Source organism: Gambusia affinis, linkage group LG08 (genome assembly GCF_019740435.1).
Source record: "Gambusia affinis linkage group LG08, SWU_Gaff_1.0, whole genome shotgun sequence".
Classification (NCBI taxonomy): Eukaryota; Metazoa; Chordata; class Actinopteri; order Cyprinodontiformes; family Poeciliidae; genus Gambusia; species Gambusia affinis.
In genome coordinates this window covers 3522094-3543917 of record NC_057875.1, presented here as the reverse complement: position 1 = coordinate 3543917, position 21824 = coordinate 3522094, and the positions used below count along the sequence as shown (strand labels likewise).

Genomic DNA, 21824 nt, shown 5'->3' with positions numbered 1-21824 from the left:
CTCCTTGTGTCTCCAGGGGCTTAAACATAAATTCACATTAAATATTCAAACACCAACAATGTGATTAATCAGTATATTTATCGCCACATTGCAGGTATTAAAGCTCTTAGTCTACAAAAGATCATTGCACAATAATTAGGAATCTTTTTTTTAAATATGACGCTGACTGTAAAAAAATGTGAAATAATAAAAGCTGCTTTTATTCTTTAATAAACATTAACATTTTGTTTAAACTCTGGTACAAGGAAACAGAACTGCACCTCCTGATGCATCATTTATCTTTAAAAACATGTTGCATACAGCAGGAAAAACATCCAGAACTCAAGATAAAGAGAAAAATTCTCAACATGGGAAAACTATGGAGCGCCGTTTGTAAAGTTACATAATGAAAAATTAACAGCTATAATTTGGTCTGTTTATGCCAGAGAAATAAAATGTGGGTGTTCATTCTTCAAAACCATGTTTTCACATACTAGACATACTCTAATAATAAAATAAAAAGTATATTAAAATATGTTATATTAATTTTAATATTCAAACTAAATATTGGGCTTCTGAATTCAATATTTAGTTAGGCAGCTAAATATTTAGAAAACTAACTTTTGTTTTCTAAAAGTTAGAAAACTAACTTAGTGGGGACCTAAATATTTAGCTTCAAAACTAAATACTCTGTTCTGAACTAAATACTTATTTTAAAACTAAATATTTAGCTTCAAAACTCAATATTTAGTGCCCATCTAAATATTTTAATTAAAAGTAAAATATGTAGTTTGTGAATTAAATATTTAGTTTTAAAACTATTGCAAAAATATTTAATTCACAAAGTAAATATTTTACTTCCAAACTAAATATTTTGTTCCAACAAAATACCTAATTAAATATTTAAACTAAATATTTAGTTGGAAAGCTAATTTTTAAGTTCAAACTTAAAACATTTATTTGGGAACTAAATATTCAGTTTCCAAAGTAAATATTTAAATTAAAAGCTAAATACTTAGTTATGAAGGTAAATATTTGGACATTTAGAAACATGAAGAAAATGGTGAAAACATTTTATTCAAAAAAAAACACGCACAGTTTTTTTTCTCTGACAGGTGAAATAAACCAAAATATTGCTGTTAATTTTTCTTGTGTAATTTTACAAACGGCACTCCGTACAAAACTAGAAACCAAATGTGGAAGAAATGTTGGACGTTTTTTGGTAAAAAAAAAATTTTTTTTTAAATGACAAAGCGAGTCCAATCTCTAGGCGTTCGGTACTTTAGTCCAATCAGTCGACGCCCTGCGGGTCCTCTGTTGGTTTCGGAGTCAACAGATACCGCAGAGCCCAGTGTAGCAGAGACGCAGCCACTCGGAACCGGCTGAAGTCCTGGAGGTTCTGACCCGACACTCTGTATTTGTAGGAGAACGGTCTGCCGTCGCCGTGAGTACCTGGGGTCTTTTTCGGGGCGGGTCCGATCTGTTTTGGACTGTCCTCTTTTCTGGGAGATCCAATCTGGGAGTCAAAGAGCCAAGATGGCGGACTTCCACTGACTTCTTCCTCCTCTACTTCTTTTTCTTCTTCTTGTTGTTCCGCCTCGCATCGCTTTCTCTTGGGCTTTCTATAGCTTCCTGGAACGGTGTCGGTTCCGTCTGAGACGGGAGGTTCTGGTGGACTCACGGTGACTGATGAGGAGCTCGGTGGGAAGCTGGCGGTGGGTTGGTTTTGGTAAGGAGGGAGGAAGCTGGCAACCGGAAGCTGGGTGCTGGCAACCGGAAGCTGGGTGCTGGCAACCGGAAGCTGGGTGCTGGCAACCGGAAGCTGGGTGCTGGCAACCGGAAGCTGGGTGCTGGCAACCGGAAGCTGGGTGCTGGCTACCGGAAGCTGGGTGCTGGCTACCGGAAGCTGGGTGCTGGCTACCGGAAGCTGGGTGCTGGCTACCGGAAGCTGGGTGCTGGCTACCGGAAGCTGGGTGCTGGCAACCGGAAGCTGGGTGCTGGCTACCGGAAGCTGGGTGCTGGCAACCGGAAGCTGGGTGCTGGCTACCGGAAGCTGGGTGCTGGCTACCGGAAGCTGGGTGCTGGCTACCGGAAGCTGGGTGCTGGTTTCCGGAAGCTGGGTGCTGGTTTCCACGGCAGCAGAGTCCAGTTTCGGGGTGGACTCCGGGGACGAGTCAGAGGTGGAAGGGCTGATTCCCAGAGGGGGGTACATGTCCCAGGGGTTGGCGGAAAGCAGGGCGGTTGGGTCTGGGAAAGGAGCGACGTCCTCCATCAAAGGACGGGAATGCTCACCTGCGTCCCCCGCATCTCCCGCATTCTGTACTGGATCGCCACCTGCAGGAAGGACACGGTAAGTACTTTCTCAGGTAGGCAGACGCAATATGGCACCCAATGGGGAGTTTGAATGTAAAAACAGCTGTCAAATACTATGAAGTGGTATTGGGAGCACGCTAAAAATAATGAAGAAAGACAAAAATAAAGTTGTACAGAAAAAAGTAATATTATGATAATAAAGTGACTTTATTCTGGTAATATGAAGTTATGCTTGTAATACTATGACTTTTATTATTTCAACTTTATACTGGTAATATCACTTTATTCTCATAGGAGTTTATTCTTGCAATCTTTTGACGTTATCCTTTTGCTTTTTATATTTTATTTTTTCTTAGTATGGCTCTCATATACTTACAGAAAAGGAGTAGGGCCACAGAATTATGATCTGTGTATCAGAAGATTCCGCTGTTGTTTTGCGCCCCTATGAGTCTATACAGTACCATACCCACCTGCGGGATCGGTTATCTGCCACGCCACGTCCTCCACAGAGCAAGCCTGTTCCCTGCTCTCATCCGGAATGAGAAGCAGCTTCGCCGGGACGGTGAAGCTCGGTTCCCCCTTGTACCTGACCCGGTCCAGGTCCCACCTGGTCCAGTTCGGAGGCGGGGTGTGAGCAGAGGTGGAGGGTCGGGTGTTCCTGAGAGCCAGCAGTCTCTCCCGGATGTCCCGCAGCACTGTCTGCAGGCAGTCGTGCTGCCACTCTCCTAGCAGTTCGGACAGGTCCAGTCCGGCCTGAGTCCGCTGGGAGTCCTCCTGACCAAGAAGGGACCTCCAGGTTCTGCAGATCTTCATCCGGACCGAGGCCGAGCTTGTGCAGCAGGGCGTGTTGTCTTTAACTGGACCTGCCGCGGTGGTGGCCAGTTCCCCCACTGACAGGAAGAACCGGCTCTTGGTCTGTTCCGGGTCCATGTGGAACTGGAGCCGGTAGTCCTTCAGGCACACGGTGGTGTTCAGGAGGCTGCTGAAGCACTCCCGGTCCTCCTTCTCCTGGAGCTGCTCCCAGCCGGAGGCGGTGAGCACGGCCGGAATCTTGAGCTCTCCGTCGGACAGGAAGAGCAGCCCCGTCGGGCCATCGGAGCCCTGAGCCTGAGACTGGGTCATCTGGCCCACCCCGATGACGTGAGCCCTCAGCTGGCTGCCCGACTCATCCCCGCTCCCGTAGCTAAGGATCAGATTCTCGATCCAGGGAGTCAGTTTGCTCCAGGGGGGCATTTGTGGAGTTTGTTTTCAGCTTGATGGAGTGCGCCTGCGACTAGCTTCCGACAGGAAAGTAAGTACATAAAATAGGTTCCTCCATAATAACTTGTTCAAAAAGCTTTATTAAAAGCTTCGTTTGGAACATAAGTTTACAAACAAAACAAGGCAACAATATTAATCCAAAGTTTATGAATTCACAGATTGAGTTGCATGTATTCAAAATAATATAGAATAATGCGACACAGAACCAAATATGGAGGTTTACAGCAAATCAAAGTTATTAATCAAAGTACAAAGTTGTTGAGCAGATTTACTTTAACCAAAATCAATTTAGAAAATTTATCAATTGACATAAATTTGGATTAAGTTTTAAAAGTCTGCATTTATGAACAAAAAACCCAAAACATTCCCAGTGTAATTAAATTATTAATTCAAAATTCAGTTTTAACTTGTTTGCATAAGTGAAAAGAGTGAAGACAGAATATGTGTGTATATATGTGTGTGTGTGTGTGTGTGTGTGTGTGCGTGTGTGTGTGTGTGTGTGTGTGTGTGTATGTAGCTGCTACTTAATAATATCAGCATATTAAATAACTAAAGAAGAAAATAATTTAAATGACTATTTAATAAGTTATAATAAGTTAAAACTTTGAAAAATTTAAAGGATGCCAATACAGCTGCTGTTACTACTATTAGTAGATGCAGAAGCAGAAAATAAGCAAAACTTTATATATGACATTTCAAGATAAAAATCACAAAGTGCTTCAACAACAGCGGGGCTGCACAGTGGCGCAGTTGGTAGAGCTGTTGCCTTGCAGCAAGAAGGTCCTGGGTTCGATTCCTGGCCCGGGGTCTTTCTGCATGGAGTTTGCATGTTCTCCCTGTGCATGCGTGGGTTCTCTCCGGGTTCTCCGGCTTCCTCCCACAGTCCAAAAACATGACTGTCAGGTTAATTGGTCTCTCTAAATTCTCCTTAGGTGTGAGTGTGTGTGCGCATGGTCGTTTGTCTTGTATGTCTTTGTGTTGCCCTGCGACAGACTGGCGACCTGTCCAGGGTGTACCCCGCCTCTCGCCCGGAACGCAGCTGGAGATAGGCACCAGCAACCCTCCCGACCCCATTAGGGAAGAAGGGTGTAAGAAAATGGATGGATGGATGGATGCTTCAACAACAATAAGAAATACAACAAATATATTTGAACTAAGGCAAATTTACTAGTGGTATTAGCATTAGTAATAACTAACGAATAAAGTAGTATACGATAAAATAAACTTTTGATGTCCATATGAATCACGGGACTAGTTTAAATAACAATGAATTACACCAGTGATTTTTTTTCCACTGGTATAATCTAGAGTGACTGACATTATCTAGCGCTGCGGTGAGAACTCAGTCAGGGAAACCTTTAAAAGTCTTCAAACCTAAACTGTGAATGGAGTTTCTGCTGGGATATATGACAGAGCTAGATGTGGAGCACAAAAGAAGACTGGGTCTATCTAAATATTTGACAGAATACCAGGAACATTTTGCTTTTATTTTCCTTGCAAATTTCTTTAACATTGTAAATACCTCTCTAAATAATGGATTAATAAATTAAAGTCAAGAATGACAGCCAACTGTGGTATTATTTATTTATTTATTTATTTATAAAGTTTGGATTAAGCTTATTGGTGGGACGCTTTTACCTGAACTCTTTCCGCCCATTTCAGAAGGCGTTCAAGAATCCAAGACAAATGCAATACACGGAGTTGTAGACGCGTTTTTATGCAAATTTCCCACCAATTATTAGTGTAAATGAGGAGTTTTGTTGAGTATTTATATGTGCTGACAAATACACATTTCCTTTATTATTATTATTCTAAATATATATTCTGGTACATATGTCGTACAGTTTTGTCCTATGTTCCTGAATGCAGCATGTAACACATGCCTGTAACGTCGACTTCCAGCCTTTTGGAGCGATTCATGGTATTCTGAGTACAGTCCAGGGCACTCCCTGTGCCCCAAAATACAAAAACACAAAAAAAACTTCAGGTAAGACTTTACACAAGTAAATATTATAATAGAAAACTATATCATGTTGTTTTAGCCCGTGTCGGAGCCGTTAATCTAAACTGTAGATTGTTTTGCTGCTAGCGTAGCTTTTCCTGCCGAACTTGATTTAAAAACTGGTTACTTTAATACGTTCCAGCTTGCAGCACCTGTATGCCCTGCTTATAGAAAATACATCTTTGTTATTTTTAAAAGTGGTGCTTTTACAAAGTATTCGGCTCGGTAATGGATAAATATATTAGCAGCATTAATTAGCAAACGTTTATGAAAAACAGTGTGTACGCTTCTCTTGACAGAAGGAGACCTGTCCCAAGTCCAGACATGCCGAACTCCGCAGCCGGTGATCCCGGTTTGACGGTTTCGGATCCGCAGCACTCCCAGAAGCTCTTAAGAGTTCTTCGGACCTTCTGGCAGGAGCAAAGCTTCCACGATGCGCTCCTTGTGGTGGACGAAGAGGAGCTCCCCGTGCAGAAAAACATCCTGGCTGCAGCCAGTCCTTACATCAGGTCAGACACTCCTCCTGCACACAGCTGGTCGGACATTTATTGTGTTTATGGCAGCACTATGAGGGGTGTGTTCACTTTCATTAGCTGGGAGTGATTCCAGGCAGCTTTTATTTCATGTTGTGGCATATTCTGCTGTGAATAATTTTGTTTCAGGACCAAACTGAACTATAATCCTCCTAAGGAAGATGGGTCAACCTACAGAATTGAACTGCAGGGAGTCCCTATGGCCATCATGAAACAGATCCTGGACTACATCTTCAGTGGGGAGGTGATTCCCAGCTTTTTATCTTAAAATGTACTGTGTTCTCTCATTTATCGGGTCAATCTACACGATTATGTTAAAAAAACAAGGTATTGAGGTCAGAGATATGAAAAAAAATGGTGCAAAGATGTTTTTGTTATGGCCTACTCCAGTGATGTCAAAACTGACAAATTTAAACTACTAGCAGGTCATAAAATTCATGAAATTTAAAATGCAAAAATTTGTGACTTTACAGTAACATTCAGGTTTTTATCAAATCTATAAATTTTTGAACATCTAAAACAGGGCTGGGCAATCCTGGTTCTCGAGGGCCGGTGTCCTGCAGCTCTTAGATGTCTCACTGATCCAACACACCTGAATCCAACAGCTGCATCACCTCCAGAGTGCAGTCAGGTTCTCCAGAGTCCTGCTAATGACCTCATTATTTGACTCGGGTGTGTTGAAGTAGAGACACATCTAAAAGTTGCAGGAGACCGGCATTCGAGGACCAGGATTGCCCCTCCCTGATTTAAAACTTAAAAAAAAAACTTTGGACTGTCGCTCCAACTGACAGTCATTTTAGTAAATAATAAATCTATTGATTATTTTGATGATTAATTAATTAGATTTAAAAAAAGTTTCATCTAACCCATTTTTATATGTTGGCAAATTTTATGATTAGTCAATTAATGAAATAATCTTGAACTAATTTAGTAATTGATTAATCGTTAACTGGAGTATACAGACTAAAAAAATGCCATGTGGGGAAAAAAACAAACATATTCAGAGCAGTAGTAAAGAGAAAAACTGTAGGAAAAATATATACATTTTGCATTTAATGTAAAAACACCTTTGTAAATATGTTTCAGCCAAAACTCCCACATGGCAGTTTGAGCTTCGCCAAGTTCAGATTTACTAAAGGAAACATATTTATTGCATTTTAGGCAGAAATTTTTTTATTTTCTTATCTAAAAACAGAATTGAATAATTTGTTTATTTGCATCTTTTAATGTTTTTCTAATAGTATATAAAAAAGTTTAAGTGGTTAAATGAAAAATATGTAGGAAGTGGCTTTTTTTTTTTCTTTGATTCTTTGATCAGAATAATCAATTAATCATTCACTAAAATAATTGTTAGTTGCTGCTCTAATAATATGTAATGTTAGAATTTTTCAGAGAAGCTGAATTTTAACAGTTTTATTCTTTGTAAAGCAGAATCATAAAACACCAGTACAGTTGTTGGATTTGTTTCATATTCCCAGATCACCCTGAGCGAGGAGACCGTCCAGGACATGGTGCAGGCGTCCGACCTGCTGCTCATGACCGACCTGAAGCTGCTCTGCTGCCAGTTCCTGGAGAGCTGCATCACGGCGGAGAACTGCATCGGCATCCGCCTCTTCTCGCTGCATTACTGCCTGCAGCACGTCCACTACGTCGCCACGGACTTCCTGCAGACGCATTTCCGCGACGTGGCGCTCACAGAGGAGTTCAAGGAGCTTCCCCACAGCCGGCTGTGCGAGCTGCTGAGCATGGAGAAGCTCAACGTGGGCAACGAGAAGCACGTGCTGGAGGCCGCTGTGCGATGGTTCGCCCATGACCCGGACGACCGCAGGGTGAGGAAGCTTCACGTTCTCCAAAGCTGATTTCCAGCAGCCTGTCAAGATGATAACTTTTGTTGGATATTAATGTGATAAACGATAATATTGCCGTTTTGAGTAGGGCTGCACCAATTGCAATTTTCTGGCCAATCACCAAGTATCGATCTTTGAAAAGCCTGACATGCCAATTCCAATGTTTTTTGTTTGAAATGTTGCTAAATATAGCAAGAAAGTCGCTGAGTTGGTAACGGTGGGGTGACGATTGTTAACTGCAAACGTGCAGACGTGACCTGGTGGGTCTGTCGATCAAGTCTCATTTTTAGGCATTTGTTGAGGTAAATAAGATCAGGGGAAGATTAACTCCAAATGTAAGTGTCAGCTGATCACCATTCTGCCAAAATTAAGGCAGTTGGCACCAGTAAATCGACACAGGCCTAGTTTTGAGACAGTTTTCATGTAATACATTTATAATGGTAAAATAATGCAATAACACATTCTCAAAATCAATAAGCGTTACACTTTATTGAATATTTGACACTGGAACTGGAATACATTTTAAATATTCAAAATAACTAAATAAAACAACAAATAAAATGAATTATGTAGTGTCTGTAAACAAAATTGTCCCCAAAAAGGGACCAAAGCACCAGACTGAAGACTTAACATCCAAAAGAGAAAAACAATAAATAATAAATTCATCACGTGATTAATTGATTTATTATGACGGGCCAAGTTGTTTGCCTTCACAGTTTTTCGTTTCTGTGTCTTCAGGTCCATATGAAGGAAGTGATGTCGGCCGTGTGGATGCAGGGCTTGGACCAGAGCTACCTGAGAGAACAGGTGCTGCTGCAACAGCATTTTACACATTAGTATCTGTAGATTCTCATGTGCCATTTCAAATTTCTAATTCTCAATAATCTGAAGGTTAATTAATGTTCTAAGAATATAAACTCAAAGAAACTGAAACACTTTATTCCTCCTTCACCTCCAGCAGACACTGAACTGCAGCCATAGTTTCCTAGTAATAATTTTTACATAAAGTGTTGAAGTTTAATTAGTTTTTGTGTTTTCGATGTTTATTTTGTGTCATGTGATCAGTCCATGGCTGAGCCGCTGATGAGGGAGGTGATCAGGGAGTTCTGCCAGAAGGTTCTGACGGAGGATCCGCCGCAGGGCGAGGCGATGCTGACCGCCTTCAAACCCCGAGGTTACTCTGAATGCATCGTCCTTGTAGGAGGAGAAGATCGAAGGTAGGAATCTGTATTTTCATCTTCAAGTTGGAACACAACTTACTGCAGAACTACAACATGTTGGGAGCCGTTTGGGTCCTTACTAAGCCTGTCTTAATGAATTAAATTTACCTCATTAATTTTCATTCAGATTAGCATTTTTTCAAGAGCAATTTTGCTGACAGTCATTATGATCTATTTATTATTGGTTTTGGTTGGTTGTGTGTTTTTATTTTTTGTTGTTGGTTCTCATGTTTTATTTTGGACATTTAAAATATCTTCCAGTTCCAGTGTTAAGTGTTCTTTACAAAATTAAAGTTTATTAGTCTTGGTATACAACATTTATTTATAGATAAATATATTTCCATGTCCATTCTAATTTGTTTTAGGGAGGTGTATTTCAGATGTAATGCGGTCAGTGACCTCTGTCTGATCGACTGTTTCCCTCCGAACAGAACCAGGAAGCCGACCGCCGTGACGCGCTGCATGTGCCCGCTATATGACACCAGCAGGCAGAAGTGGATCGAGTTGCAGCCGATGAGCTTGGCCCGTCTGGGCCACGGCGTGGTCGCTGCCGGTTAGTGCGCCATCGGAATCTGTTCCAGAATAGAAAGGCTTGCGATTAATGCTTCTTAAAATTAAAATCAGTTCCGATGAATTAACTATAAAAAATAATGTCCGCCGGACCATCTTTTAGTGTTGTAGTTTGTTCGCCGTCCAGCAGGGGGCGCCGCTGTTCATCCTTAAGCGGAGCCTTTTGTCCAGAAACAAAGATGGCGGTGGGATAACAGAAACGGTCGAAACAGAGTCCGTCGTCGAATGGAAAATGCACTTTATTCTGTTCTGTTTTAAAATATCAACACTCGACAAGCTCATTAAGTTAATTTTTATCGTTATAGCGGCCATTTAGGTTGACGGAGCAACGTCAACCTCTCATTCAAAGATTGTTGATGTGCTACGAAGACGAGGTGACGTGGTTGAGATAACGCAGAAAAAACTAACATGATGACAATTAGCAATGTTGATTTTGAGGTCTGTCGTGAGTTAAAACACTTCATGTAGCGAATTTTTAACATTTCTTCAGGAGCACAAAAGTTCTGTCTGAATATGTCTGTTCACGGGCAATTAAGTGTTTCATATAGCGTCACCTCCTAAAATAATGACCTAAGAAGTCATTTGTTTTTTGCCAAACAAACGAACAACAAAAAAAACACATCAGTCTTTCCAAAAGATGTTTCAGGCAAACACATTTTGCCTGAAAATATGTTTGCCTTAGGCAGGTGGTGATATGTTATTCTTTTCCTTTCATATTTTATAAATATGTCTAAGTTTGTGAGGAAACTGAACTTTTCTGTTTATTCAGTCGATATTATATACGGTATATACATATATTTGTTAAAAATGGAACCCTTCATGTTATGGAAATACTGTCGGGTCTCTTAATACAAGAGAAAACTCTGCTTATCGATTAAATTAGACAAAGTCATTAATCGATAACTTGCATCCTTAGAGCAGAGCAGCAGGTGGGTGGTTGACGTGGCTGTTTCCTGTGTGTCAGAGGGCTTCCTGTTTGTGATGGGGGGAACAGATGAAAACGGCACGATCCTGGATACTGGAGAGAAATACGACCCGGACTCCAACTCCTGGAGCCCCATCCCCCCGATGCTGCAGGTACCAACAGCTGCTCCTGGTTAATCTGAGAGATTATTAATCTACAAACTGCATCTGTCCGTCTACTGCTCTGTTGACAACCTCCATAGACATCCAAATTGTTTGTGTTTTCACCTTTTGACCACAAGGTGTCAGTATTGCTTTCAAAGTCAAATCACAATAAAAAGTGGCAAACTCGTTATTTTTGTTTCGTTTCTAATGCAGTTATCTTAGTACACATGAAATAAGACAAACTACCTTGCAAGTAAAATTTCCAGCTAAATCTAGGAGTTTTTGGTAGCACGTTAGTTGAAGGGGTGTGCATAAGATTGATATCACACTGTCATGAACATGGAGTCTTCAGACATGTTTATGACTTGTCATGAAGTGTCACTAAGTAAATAATGACATTTTTAATGCAAAGTTAACACATTTAATTGACTTTTAATGCAACTTGCATTAAAAGTTGCATTTTAATGCAACATGTAAAAAATGTTGCATTAAATTGTCAACTTTGCATTGAAATAATTTACAAATGTTGATTACAAAGTACTAGTTCTGCTGGCAGACTTTCTCACTTATAAAGAGACATTTTATAAAAAACTAGTCACTTTTAAATCAATATTAAGGAATTATTTACCCAATACAAGTTTCTATAACTTGTTGAAAATGTACTTTTAAGTTAGTTTTGTCTTAAGATGTTTGCTGGACATAAATACTTTGTAAGATTCTGTGTTTCTGCAGTGTTTGCACTAATTTTTACTGACTTTAGCACCTTTTTCTTTCTGATTTGGTTATGATGGGAGTCGCAGCTTTCCCAGTTTTAAGCACCTTATCTGATCTCAGGTCAGCCAGTTTTTACACACACATATTGGCTTTAAATAAAATCTGTTTCCTGCCTGATGCTTGCAGCCTCGTCAGAACTTCGGCGTGGTGGAGATGGAGGGGCTGATCTACGTGCTGGGAGGAGAAACCGAAGACCTGGCGCTGACTGCGGTGGAGGTTTTCGACCCGCATTTCAGCACCTGGAAGATGCAGACGAGCATGACGATGATGCGGAAGGTAAGCAAGGAGAACTTCTCTTCTTTCCAACGTTGATTCAGTTCTTTGAGATTCACTGACACTAAATTTTACACATCAATACAAAATAAGATCGGGACCATTGCAAAATCTTGATTCTTTAATATTGTTATTCATTGTGTTTGAATTTAATTAGATGTAAAGGTAATGTGTTTATACATATAATTTCATTAAATTACCAAAGATAATTTGTTGAACATAATTTAAATATCAGCTTTGTTGAAGTTTTCTGCACACAAACCAGGAATTTGACTTTGGTTCCACCTTGTTCTTAATTTTAAATATGAATATGCAAAAGCACAACCAAAAGACAAGGTTGAATTATTTACAGTTTCTAAACTTTTAATAATTTAAAATGAACTTACACACAATAACATTTTAAATAAGTAAATAAATGATAAACATATGACAATAAATAAAGAAATAAATATATATATATATAATTTTTTTTTTTTAATGGTGAGCATGAGCAGTTTTTTGAAAGTTCACCTCTGTGACCTGCAGGGGGCGCTGTACCACCTGTGAAGAGTTCTTGAAAAAGAAAGCATTACTTAAAATACTTTTTTTTTAGCAAATCAACTATTTAATACTTCCTAAATAAAAATAAACTTTTTATAGACATTAGTGATTACAGAAAAATGTTCCACAGTCACTGATTTGAAAACACAAAATCCCACAAAAAGAGCTACAATGTGACTCATTGACATTTTTTTCTGTAATTTCTGGTTGAGTGTGTAATTTCTTATTCTTGCATCGTCTGTCAGAAACATGCTGTGCAGCAGCAGCAGGACTGTCTCAGGGCCCAGTCAGCATGTGTGTGGTGGTATCTTATCATATTTGTAATTTGCTTTTATATCCGCCTCCTTTACTTCTGTTATCTGAACTTGTTGTTCCAGCTGAAGCTGCTCTTTGTGACGTTTCTTTTCTGTTTCTTTGTAATAAAAGACCATTATTGTGATGGAATGGCTTCATGTTAGGACATCATATGAACCGGCACCACAGACTTCTGCTGAGCTTTACAGCCTTACTTTATAAAACTGTGACCAACATGAGGTTGTAACACTTATTTCTGAGCCACTCAGAGGAGAACTAGACTTTAGAACACAAATTAGTCGAATAATGATCATTTTAGATTGCTATTGTGAGGTGAAAACTGCCAGATTTCGTTATTTTTTAGAATATTTAGATTTACCTTGCACCTACAAGAATTATTTCAACAACCCTGAATCAATAATTTATGCAAGTCTGAGATTTTAACACCTTAATTGCGATTAAGTACATAGATTTTAATACATTAAAAATGTTAACACAATTAATCGCTATTTTTTATACGGATATACAAAACTCCTGAGATGGAACCTTTGTGTTATTGTGTTTCCAGTACGCCCATAAATATGGTGCGCAAGCAACATCTGCAAACGACAGTAATGGACGTGAAATCTGCTTCGCTCTGACCACTGGGAGTTATTTTCTGGCACTTGAAATTATTTTATTCGGCCCCTGACCACAACTCAAGAAAGGTTTAAAAAAATAAATAAATCTGGTCAACAAATGGAAAAGTATTGATGACCCAGAACATTTCTAAATTGTCTGTTTCTTTTAATAAGGCAGCAGCCCAAAGGCATTTTTTCGTTTTCAGTTTTTAATGATGTAAAAAATGTGTTTATTGTTGAGCAAGTACATAAAAAATGTTACTTAATGAATTTTGTGCCATTTTTGGAAATGAGTGCTAAAAGTTTGGGCAATGTTGCTGTAAGTACTTGGATTTTTAACAGTCAATAACCAAAACAAAGAAAGCAGCCAACTAAATTGGTTCTTTAAAAATGATCTGTAATAATTAACTTATCAGTCAGGTTTATTTGTTTATTGCATGTCAGCAACAAGGCAGTTCAAAGTGCTTTACACCATAAAAACTCAATTATAAAACATTTTAAAAAACAATAAACAATTGAGAAACCAGAGACGAACATTACGTTTTGATGAGTGCCATCATCAAAACCATCAACACATCAAAAATGTTGGTCAACGTTTCATTTACTACAATTCAAAAGCAAATCTGAACAGGTGGGTTTTAGTCTGGGTTTAAAGGCACTCAGTGTTTTGGCTGTTTTGCAGTTTTCTGGAAGTGTGCTACAGATTTGTGTAGCAAAATGCTGAATGATGCTTCTTAGGGGAAGCTAAGTGCACTAAATGCTTTCAAAGTTAGTTAAACAGAGCCATTACTTCTGCTTTTAGCAGACGTAGCCCACGACTGCTGTTTTTGTGTTTAGTTTGTGTTTTTAAGTGTATGTGCTGCAGCTGAGTAAATAAAAACACAGATTACATTTTTTGCTGTTAGGTGGGATGCTATGCCTCGATGAATAAGAAGATCTACGCCATCGGCGGCGGCTCCTACGGGAAACTCTTTGACTCTGTGGAAAGTTTTGACCCAAAAACCCAGCAGTGGACGGGCCTGTGTCCTCTGAAGGAGAGACGGTAAGCATGACCCCGTCGGGTGACCGTCTGCACATCGGCCATGACGCCACGCGGAAGCACGAGTTGCTCAACAGGAAGTGAAACGAGGCTTCTGTCGCAATTCTGGATGGGTTAGCGTTAGCTTGAGCAGCGCCGCGCCACATCCACACTGACACATGATGCTGTGGAGTCACGCTGCATTCAGTCTGGAAAGCTCTTCCTCTTCTTCTCATCAGCTGTGGCGTCGATGCAAAACAGCAACTGAACCAGAGTTTTGGTTTCAATCATCATCAGATTCTTACCTGTTGAAGCCGCTGTATGTTGTTTTTTTGAGGGGTTTCTTTGAATAACCACATCCCAGCTCATATCTGTGGTTTTCACGTTTCCTCCATAACCTGATTCACACACTCACTTACTTTTCGTCTGCACTCCTCTCATTAGTGAGGCTGAATCTTAAGATCTTGTTTTTAGTCACTCGTCAGATCAGAAACTCATCACTTCAACTTTAAAATATCACATATTTAGAAAAGTTTTTATAGTTTAGGCAATGGTAATAAATGTTTCTGGACGATAGATCGTCCCTGAAATTATTGTGATAAACGGGATTTTTTTGAGACCAATTTGAAGTAATATAATGGTAATGGCATAAAAATCCAAGAACACATTATCAAAGATCAATAATCTACATTTAACACTTCAACATTTTAAATATCTGAAAGAAACAAAACAGAAACAACAAACGAAATGAATCAAGAAGTTTCTGTAAATGGACTGAAGACTTATCATCCAGATTTTTGTAGAAGAGAGAAAGGAAAAAGAAAAAACAAATCATGAATTATTGAGCTCTTTTAATTTAACGTGATTAATTGATTTATTACTTATTGACTGTTTTGAAGTTTTACTGTGATCTGGGTTGTTAAACAAAAATGACTCAAATCTGTTGAATTTCTCTAACTTCTGCGATCGGAAACATTCAGCCTCGTCAATAATCAAACTTTATTCCAACCCAGATTCAGCTTTGATTGAATTGTTTGAGTTGAGAGAAACAGAAACTAAACAGAGGGCAGGATGTGGTGAGTGTGTGTGTGACCATTTGGTCAAGATAAGTCATGTCACAAGAGTCAGCTGTTTGAATGGAAATAGAAACATATATTTTGCCATTTTTTCAGCTAATATTTGGACAATATATCAACATGTAGGCCTCATCTTCTGCTAGAGCTGATTTTAATAAATCTTTTCTCTTTCTTTTTATAAAAAAGTGATTATAAATCACAGAATATATTTTCAATATTATTTCTATCTCCGTTGTAAGTGGTACGACAAAGTATTAAGGTTATGCTATGAGAAGCTTTAATTACGAGAATATAGTAATAATCAGTGACGTGCGGTGAGGTTCATAGCTGGTGAGGAACTGACTTAATCAAAATCAGATTTACAAATAATTTTGCTGGAGGGCTAAAAGACCATTTTTCTCCATGTGATGCCAAGCTGCTCTGCCGCCGTAGAGTAATTCTGTTAACTCAATCAAACTTGGACATGTAGATGTGATTAATTTCATGCTGTGCTCCACAGCAAAGGGAGAAACCGTTAAAGTACAACTCAGAACCACTTCTTTCTCGCTCTCTGCATCAGCGCAGACTGGTTGTGCAGTTAGCCAGAGGTCGATCAATCCCCGGTGAGGCTCGGCTCGCTGCTGCCTCTCCAGCTGCGCTTTCAAGCATCTGAATGGGAAAATAAAAAATCCAGCGTGTTAAAATATTCAATATTTTTACTTGTAAAACTTAGAACAAAGTATAACTTTACAAAATGTTCAACGTTACACAATTTTAATTTTGGGGTATTTTTTGTGTTGAAGTTCCCATAAAACTGCTACTTTTTCTTCTAATTTTATAACTTTATGTATCTAAATTTCTGATTTTGAAGACGTAGATAAATAAATCTCTTAAATATTCTGTCTCTCTTTATTGTGACATTTATCAAACAGAAATATCTGTTAAATATGGTCTAGAAAAGATAAGTTTGGTCTGATCTCACTTCAAACATTGAGAAAAATGTTTGTGTCCTTTTATTCAGTATCAGCTGTGGAAAGATGTGGTCTGTTTTTGAAATTTCTGAACATTCTTTGATGAAACCCAGGAAGTCATGTCAGATATGTGTGTTGATATTCCTGTTTTTTGACACACTTTGTCCCGCTCAGGTTCGGTTCGGTGGCCTGCGGCGTCGGTCAGGAGCTCTACGTGTTTGGTGGAGTCAGAAGCCAAGAGAGTGAAAATCCTGAACAAAGACAGATGATGACCTGCAAGTCCGAGTTCTACCACGACGAGATGAGAAGGTCCAGTTTTAAAAGCTTAATCCAGATCTTGTTTTTAGTCAAGATCTTGTTTTTAGATCTTGTTAAAAATGAGTTTTAACTCACATTAAACTCATTTTAATGTGAGCTTGAATTGAGACAAGTAAAAAACGTGACTATGAAACGTCAATTATTTCTTATTAAACGGAGGCGGTAAAAACATTATGTCAAATTTTCCCCCTTTTACACTGGAACTGAGAAAATAAAAATAAGTAGCAGCTAGGGGCCTGTAGGCAGTGATTAAATCAGGGGTGTACAAACTTTTTCTGTTATTATGTAACTTTTGTAACAATATATTTTTTTACATATTTGTTGAAACTGTCACTATGTTGAGACAGTTTAAAACGGGACAGATAATCGGTGAAAAGATCGAGCTCCTCTGCCTCCCAGTGCTACCTAGAAACAACGAATCACAGCTAGGAGGCGGGTCTTAGCGCTGTCAGTCAGTGTTTTGTACAAGCTGCTCATGGACCTTACCAGAGGGGCCGCTTTTCATTGGCTGATGCCCATTCTACGTGGTCACGTGGGTGGCCGTCTCACAAACACGAGCTTCCCGTTAGCTAAGTACAGCATAATAGCAGTACTGATACAACGTCTACACCTTGAAGCTTGTCTGCTACACAGTCTTACGTTAGCTAAACAGATCAATATGCAACGTGTACTGTGACTAGAAACCGCGACACGTTGGACCGGGTCCTGCAAAAAAACAGGACATTTCCTCACTTTCTAAAAATATCCCGAGACGCCCGGGACAGGACGTGAAATACGGACATTATCCCGGGAAATACGGACGTTTGGTCACCCTAGCAGAAAAGGCTTTGGACTAAACTGTTACTCATGTTAGCCACTCTAGCACCAAGTACAGCTGGTCAATCAACCATCGCTGTGTTCAGGGAAGCGCTGATTAATAATCCAGAAATAAATATCAAGCCTGGAAACTTGATATCGTAACGGACTGAATGTTTTGTTTTTAACGTAATCTTTGCTCGTCTTGCGGGGCGCAGGCGATTGATACGGTAACAAGTGTGCTTAAACTATAAAGAGAGAGAGAGAGTAAAAAGGTACGACTGGTTTTGAGTTGATCACCTGTTCGGATTATTTTAACTTTGTTTACCTTTGCTGTGGCGTATTACAGCCGCTGTAGTTTCTAAACGTTGGACTAATTGCCTCGTTTGTTTGTGAGTATACGTCATTCATAACAAACATCAAATAAAACAAATAGATTTCTTAAAATTTTAACAAACAAATGGCGTCTCTTTACCTTAACAGAGCTCTATGGTTCCTCTTATCAGTCTGTAGCTTCTCATATTGAGGTCATCAAACCAAATTTCAGATCTACCGTAACTGACTGACTGACACCTGCTGGCCTCAGGTTTGCAACCAGCTTGTGACTGAAAAACCAGTAACCTCCTCCCAGAAGATGACATGACCTTGTTATTTCCTCTGTCTATTGTAGTAGATGATATATTGTAAAAATCCGGTAGAAATGATGCACTAATGGAGTCATGTTTACATAGAAATAATGCGCTACGAGGCTTTGCTTGTGAGACTTGCGGTCACGTGGGTCGGTTGTGGGCGGAGCTAGGTAAGGTCCATTGTGACCATACAGTAGTTCTTTGCTACGCGACTGCTAGCGTAGCCTGTCATGAATGCTAAGGCTAGTTAGCATAGCCTCTGACGACGTGGATAAACGGTTTTATCGTAACTGTAAGTTGTTTTCAGACAAAAGAAAATTTTTCAAAATTGTTTTCTTTCATTAAAAAAAAAAACGTAGGAAATTTTAACAAAAACTTTCTCAAATACGAGTAGCAATTCATAATAAAATTACTCAAGTAAAAAGTAGAGTGTAATATTTGTACAGTGTTGTAAAAATATTCCTAAATGTACTTTTTTAAAAACTGTTGAACTTATTGTAATTGAGGAAATGAAACTAGTTGCTAACCGACTCTGCTAACTGGGTTACACTCTGAGCGTGAAAAGTTGACGTGTTTTCTGAACGTTGTGCTTCAGTTGGATGTTCCTTGACGACCAGAACCTGTGCATCCCGGCCAGCTCCTCCTTCGTCTACGGGGCGGTTCCGATCGGGGCCAGCATCTACGTGGTGGGAGACCTGGACACGGGTCGGTAAAAAGAACAGCACGCGGTGCGTTCCAGGTCGGTCACGTCGCTAACCCGTAGCTTTTTCTTTTTTTTCTTTTTCTTTTTTTGCGTGTGCGTAGGGACGAGCTTCGACTACATCCGGGAGTTTCGGCGCAGCACCGGGACGTGGTTCCGCACCAAGCCCATGTTACCCAGCGACCTCTCCAAAACGGCCTGCGCCGCCCTTCGCATCGCCAACTGTCGCCTGTTCCGCCTCCAGCTGACCCAGGGCATGTTCCCCATCAGGTTGTGATTCCTGGCACCCCACGGCTCACTGCTGCCCCCTAGCCCCCGATCAGGCTTACGGTGTCACAGAAAACTGTTGGGGATCGTGGATCTTTACCGTTTGACTTGACGAGACTAAAACTCATCAAAACAAGTTTTTCATGGTGAAGGATTTTTTCCCTTTTTATTTTTTAGGAATTTTAAAATATTTTCTATTTAACTTGGGACTTTATCTTTCTGTTCTTTTACAGATTATTCCTCATTGTTTTATATTTACTGGTGGGTCGGGGAGAGATTGAGCACTAATATCTAAAAAATTATGATGCTCACTTAATTTAGAGGAGATTTTTAAGGAACTTTTACCCTCGGCACAGGTAATCCTTTAGCATTTAAGTGATATTCCTAAAATGATCCACATATTAGATGGTAAACACTTTTAAACTAAATGTTAACATCTATTTAATTTGTTCTGGCTGAGGCTTGTTAAACTGGGATGGAGATTTAACGGTTGTGGTGTTTTTTATTTTTATACAAAATCTTTTAAAGTGGCGCTTTTGATGCAGCTTCACTCCAAAAATCCAGAGAGTCAGAAAATGTCGAGTCACTGGTTGCTATGGCGATTTCCCGCCTTTCCCAGAGAGCAGTGGAGGCTAAATTTAACCCTCAAACAAAAGGCGACTGTATAAAAACTATGGTGTCAAAATCAATTATGGCCCATGAATATCAGAACCTTCTGGTGGATAAACTTGTACATTTTTATACATGTACAATGTTCTAAGAAGAAGACATGGAAAATTAAATAAGAATGCATAAAAACTATTGTTTCATGTGGCTTAATGGGAGTACTGTGTGTTCTGGGAGAATTTGACAGAAAATTGTAATTCCTACAACAGTGAAAGGCACAGTTTTTAAAGTTTTTTTTAAAAAAGTGATCCATAGAAAGAAATATTTACGTTTCAATATATAAACTGTAAATGTGGAGACAAAGCTGTAGATGTAAAAGTGGTTTGAATACAAAAAAAACTTCTGAGTATTTTCCAGGGTAGGAATTCAGCCACGCCTGATTTTAACGTATCATTTTATTTATTGAATATGAAGCTTTTTTTATTTCAAACCTATATTCTTTCTTACTTGAGCTGCTGATTTAGGGCAGTTTTGTGATTTGAACCCAGATTTATTCTATCAGGATTACATTATTTTCTGGAGAGAAAAGGTACCTGCCTCAAAGATCTGGAGACGTGAGGCATATTTGGAAGTTATTGATGGATTCCCCAAATATCTTGATAATAAATTTGTTTACCCAGAAACAGATGTTTATTCAAAGTGTTTAAATGTGGATAGTTTTTAATTTGTGAAAGTGTTGGTGCTTCAAGCTGATAAAATGATGATGTGTTTCCAGATGAAACATCCATGTGTAGACCTGATTATTGTGCAAACACACCATTTGTTGCGTCGTCACTGTCGATCATTCATAGTTGCCGAGTCGTGAACATGTTTGAACAATTTAACCTGCTGGATTTTCTGGAGGTTCCCAGAACTCGTTCCTCTGGAGGAAATCAGTTCCTGGAGGCGGGAAACGAGTTTGCAGAGTCTACTTCATGAAAATGAATCTGAGCAGATCGATATTGTTCCACAGCACCAGATGTTTAGAATATTTGACTGAGAAGGAAATCTTGTTTTTAATCTTTTGAGCAACATTCAGTCAAGGAAAAATAAAGTTCAATTAAAGAAACGGAAAGAAATCCAATTTCTGTAAGAAAACAATAGTGGTGTGAAGGAGCATTTTTCCACACAGTCCAGTATTTACAGCACTGCATCACTGTTGTCTAAACACGCCTCACTTTTCACTAAGTGCTGAAAACAAAACGCTCGTTTTGTTTGAACACAGACATTTTCACATAAACATCACCTGCTAAACATACTGCTTTGTTATCCATCCACATGATGGCAACTTGGCTATCGTATGGGTAGGGTTGCCACCTTTCAGAAGTTAACATAAGGGACGCTCACCACGGCGCGTGTCGCTCTACTCTCATAGGGTGGGATGGCCGCTGCAGTGACGGAGAATATTTTATGGCAGTGTTTTTTATTTTGAAAAAGTGATTCATAGAGCAGTGGTTCCCAAAGTGGGGGGCACAAGAAGCGGTATGGATGAATAATAATAAAAAAAGGTACACAAAAGTGTTTCACTGTAAAGATGGTTTGTAGTTTGTTTTGTTGCAACCTGAAGTGTGAAATAAACTTCAGTGGAGTTTGAAAACAAAATATGTGTATAGGTTTATGTCTGTTTGAACGATGTGTGTGCCCTGTTGATTTTTTTTTTTTCTTTTTGGGGGGGTGGGCAGGGGGTAACTGTAATCCATGTGGGGGGCAGAAAGTCCACTGCCATAGAACAACCGTTCATACATAGAGGACTCCAAAATTGTACTCCAATCAGAATAGCATACCTTAAACACGTTTAATTACTAATTTAATATTCAAAATGTGTCCTCAGACAGGGCTCAAAAAGTATTAAACTTGTGTGAAAGTTCTGGTATTGTAAACAGTATTACTAAAATATTTATACAAATAAGGAGTTAGTTTTGGAGGCTGGTTTTAGACCAAATTTACCACAGGGGCCAGTGTACCAAGTGTTTTTTCATGGGGACACTTAAAAAAAAAGAATGAAACAAAAAAACACAGCAATATTTCATCATTTGATATAATAAGTGAGCCAAAGAGCCACTGGTGTCTCCAAAGATACAGGTTGCAGATTCTGATCTAGCAAATAAAAAGTGTGATCCTATCTCAATACAG

General features: G+C 39.3%; 2 protein-coding genes across 3 annotated transcripts; one reads left to right on the top strand and one right to left on the bottom strand.

Annotated features, from left to right (window-relative positions):
* Nucleotides 1-179: 179 nt before the first annotated feature.
* On the bottom strand, nucleotides 180-3566 carry acd (ACD shelterin complex subunit and telomerase recruitment factor). Its single transcript, XM_044125814.1, has 2 exons — nucleotides 2763-3566; nucleotides 180-2313 (listed from the first exon to the last, which is right to left on the bottom strand). The coding sequence occupies exons 1-2, from the start codon at nucleotides 3523-3525 to the stop codon at nucleotides 1271-1273; spliced, it is 1806 nt and encodes a 601-aa protein (XP_043981749.1). The 5' UTR covers nucleotides 3526-3566; the 3' UTR covers nucleotides 180-1270.
* gan (gigaxonin) lies at nucleotides 2671-20433 on the top strand. 2 transcript variants are annotated; one of them, XM_044125812.1, is made up of 14 exons: nucleotides 2671-3583; nucleotides 5397-5539; nucleotides 5854-6063; nucleotides 6217-6331; nucleotides 7566-7916; nucleotides 8673-8741; nucleotides 9000-9151; nucleotides 9586-9707; nucleotides 10689-10801; nucleotides 11693-11842; nucleotides 14199-14335; nucleotides 16512-16646; nucleotides 18675-18784; nucleotides 18884-20433. In XM_044125812.1, the coding sequence occupies exons 3-14, from the start codon at nucleotides 5879-5881 to the stop codon at nucleotides 19054-19056; spliced, it is 1812 nt and encodes a 603-aa protein (XP_043981747.1). In that variant the 5' UTR covers nucleotides 2671-3583; nucleotides 5397-5539; nucleotides 5854-5878; the 3' UTR covers nucleotides 19057-20433. The 2 variants fall into 2 exon arrangements, with proteins under 2 accessions (XP_043981747.1, XP_043981748.1); XM_044125813.1 differs by having other exon boundaries at nucleotides 3560-3583; nucleotides 5455-5539.
* Nucleotides 20434-21824: the final 1391 nt, after the last annotated feature.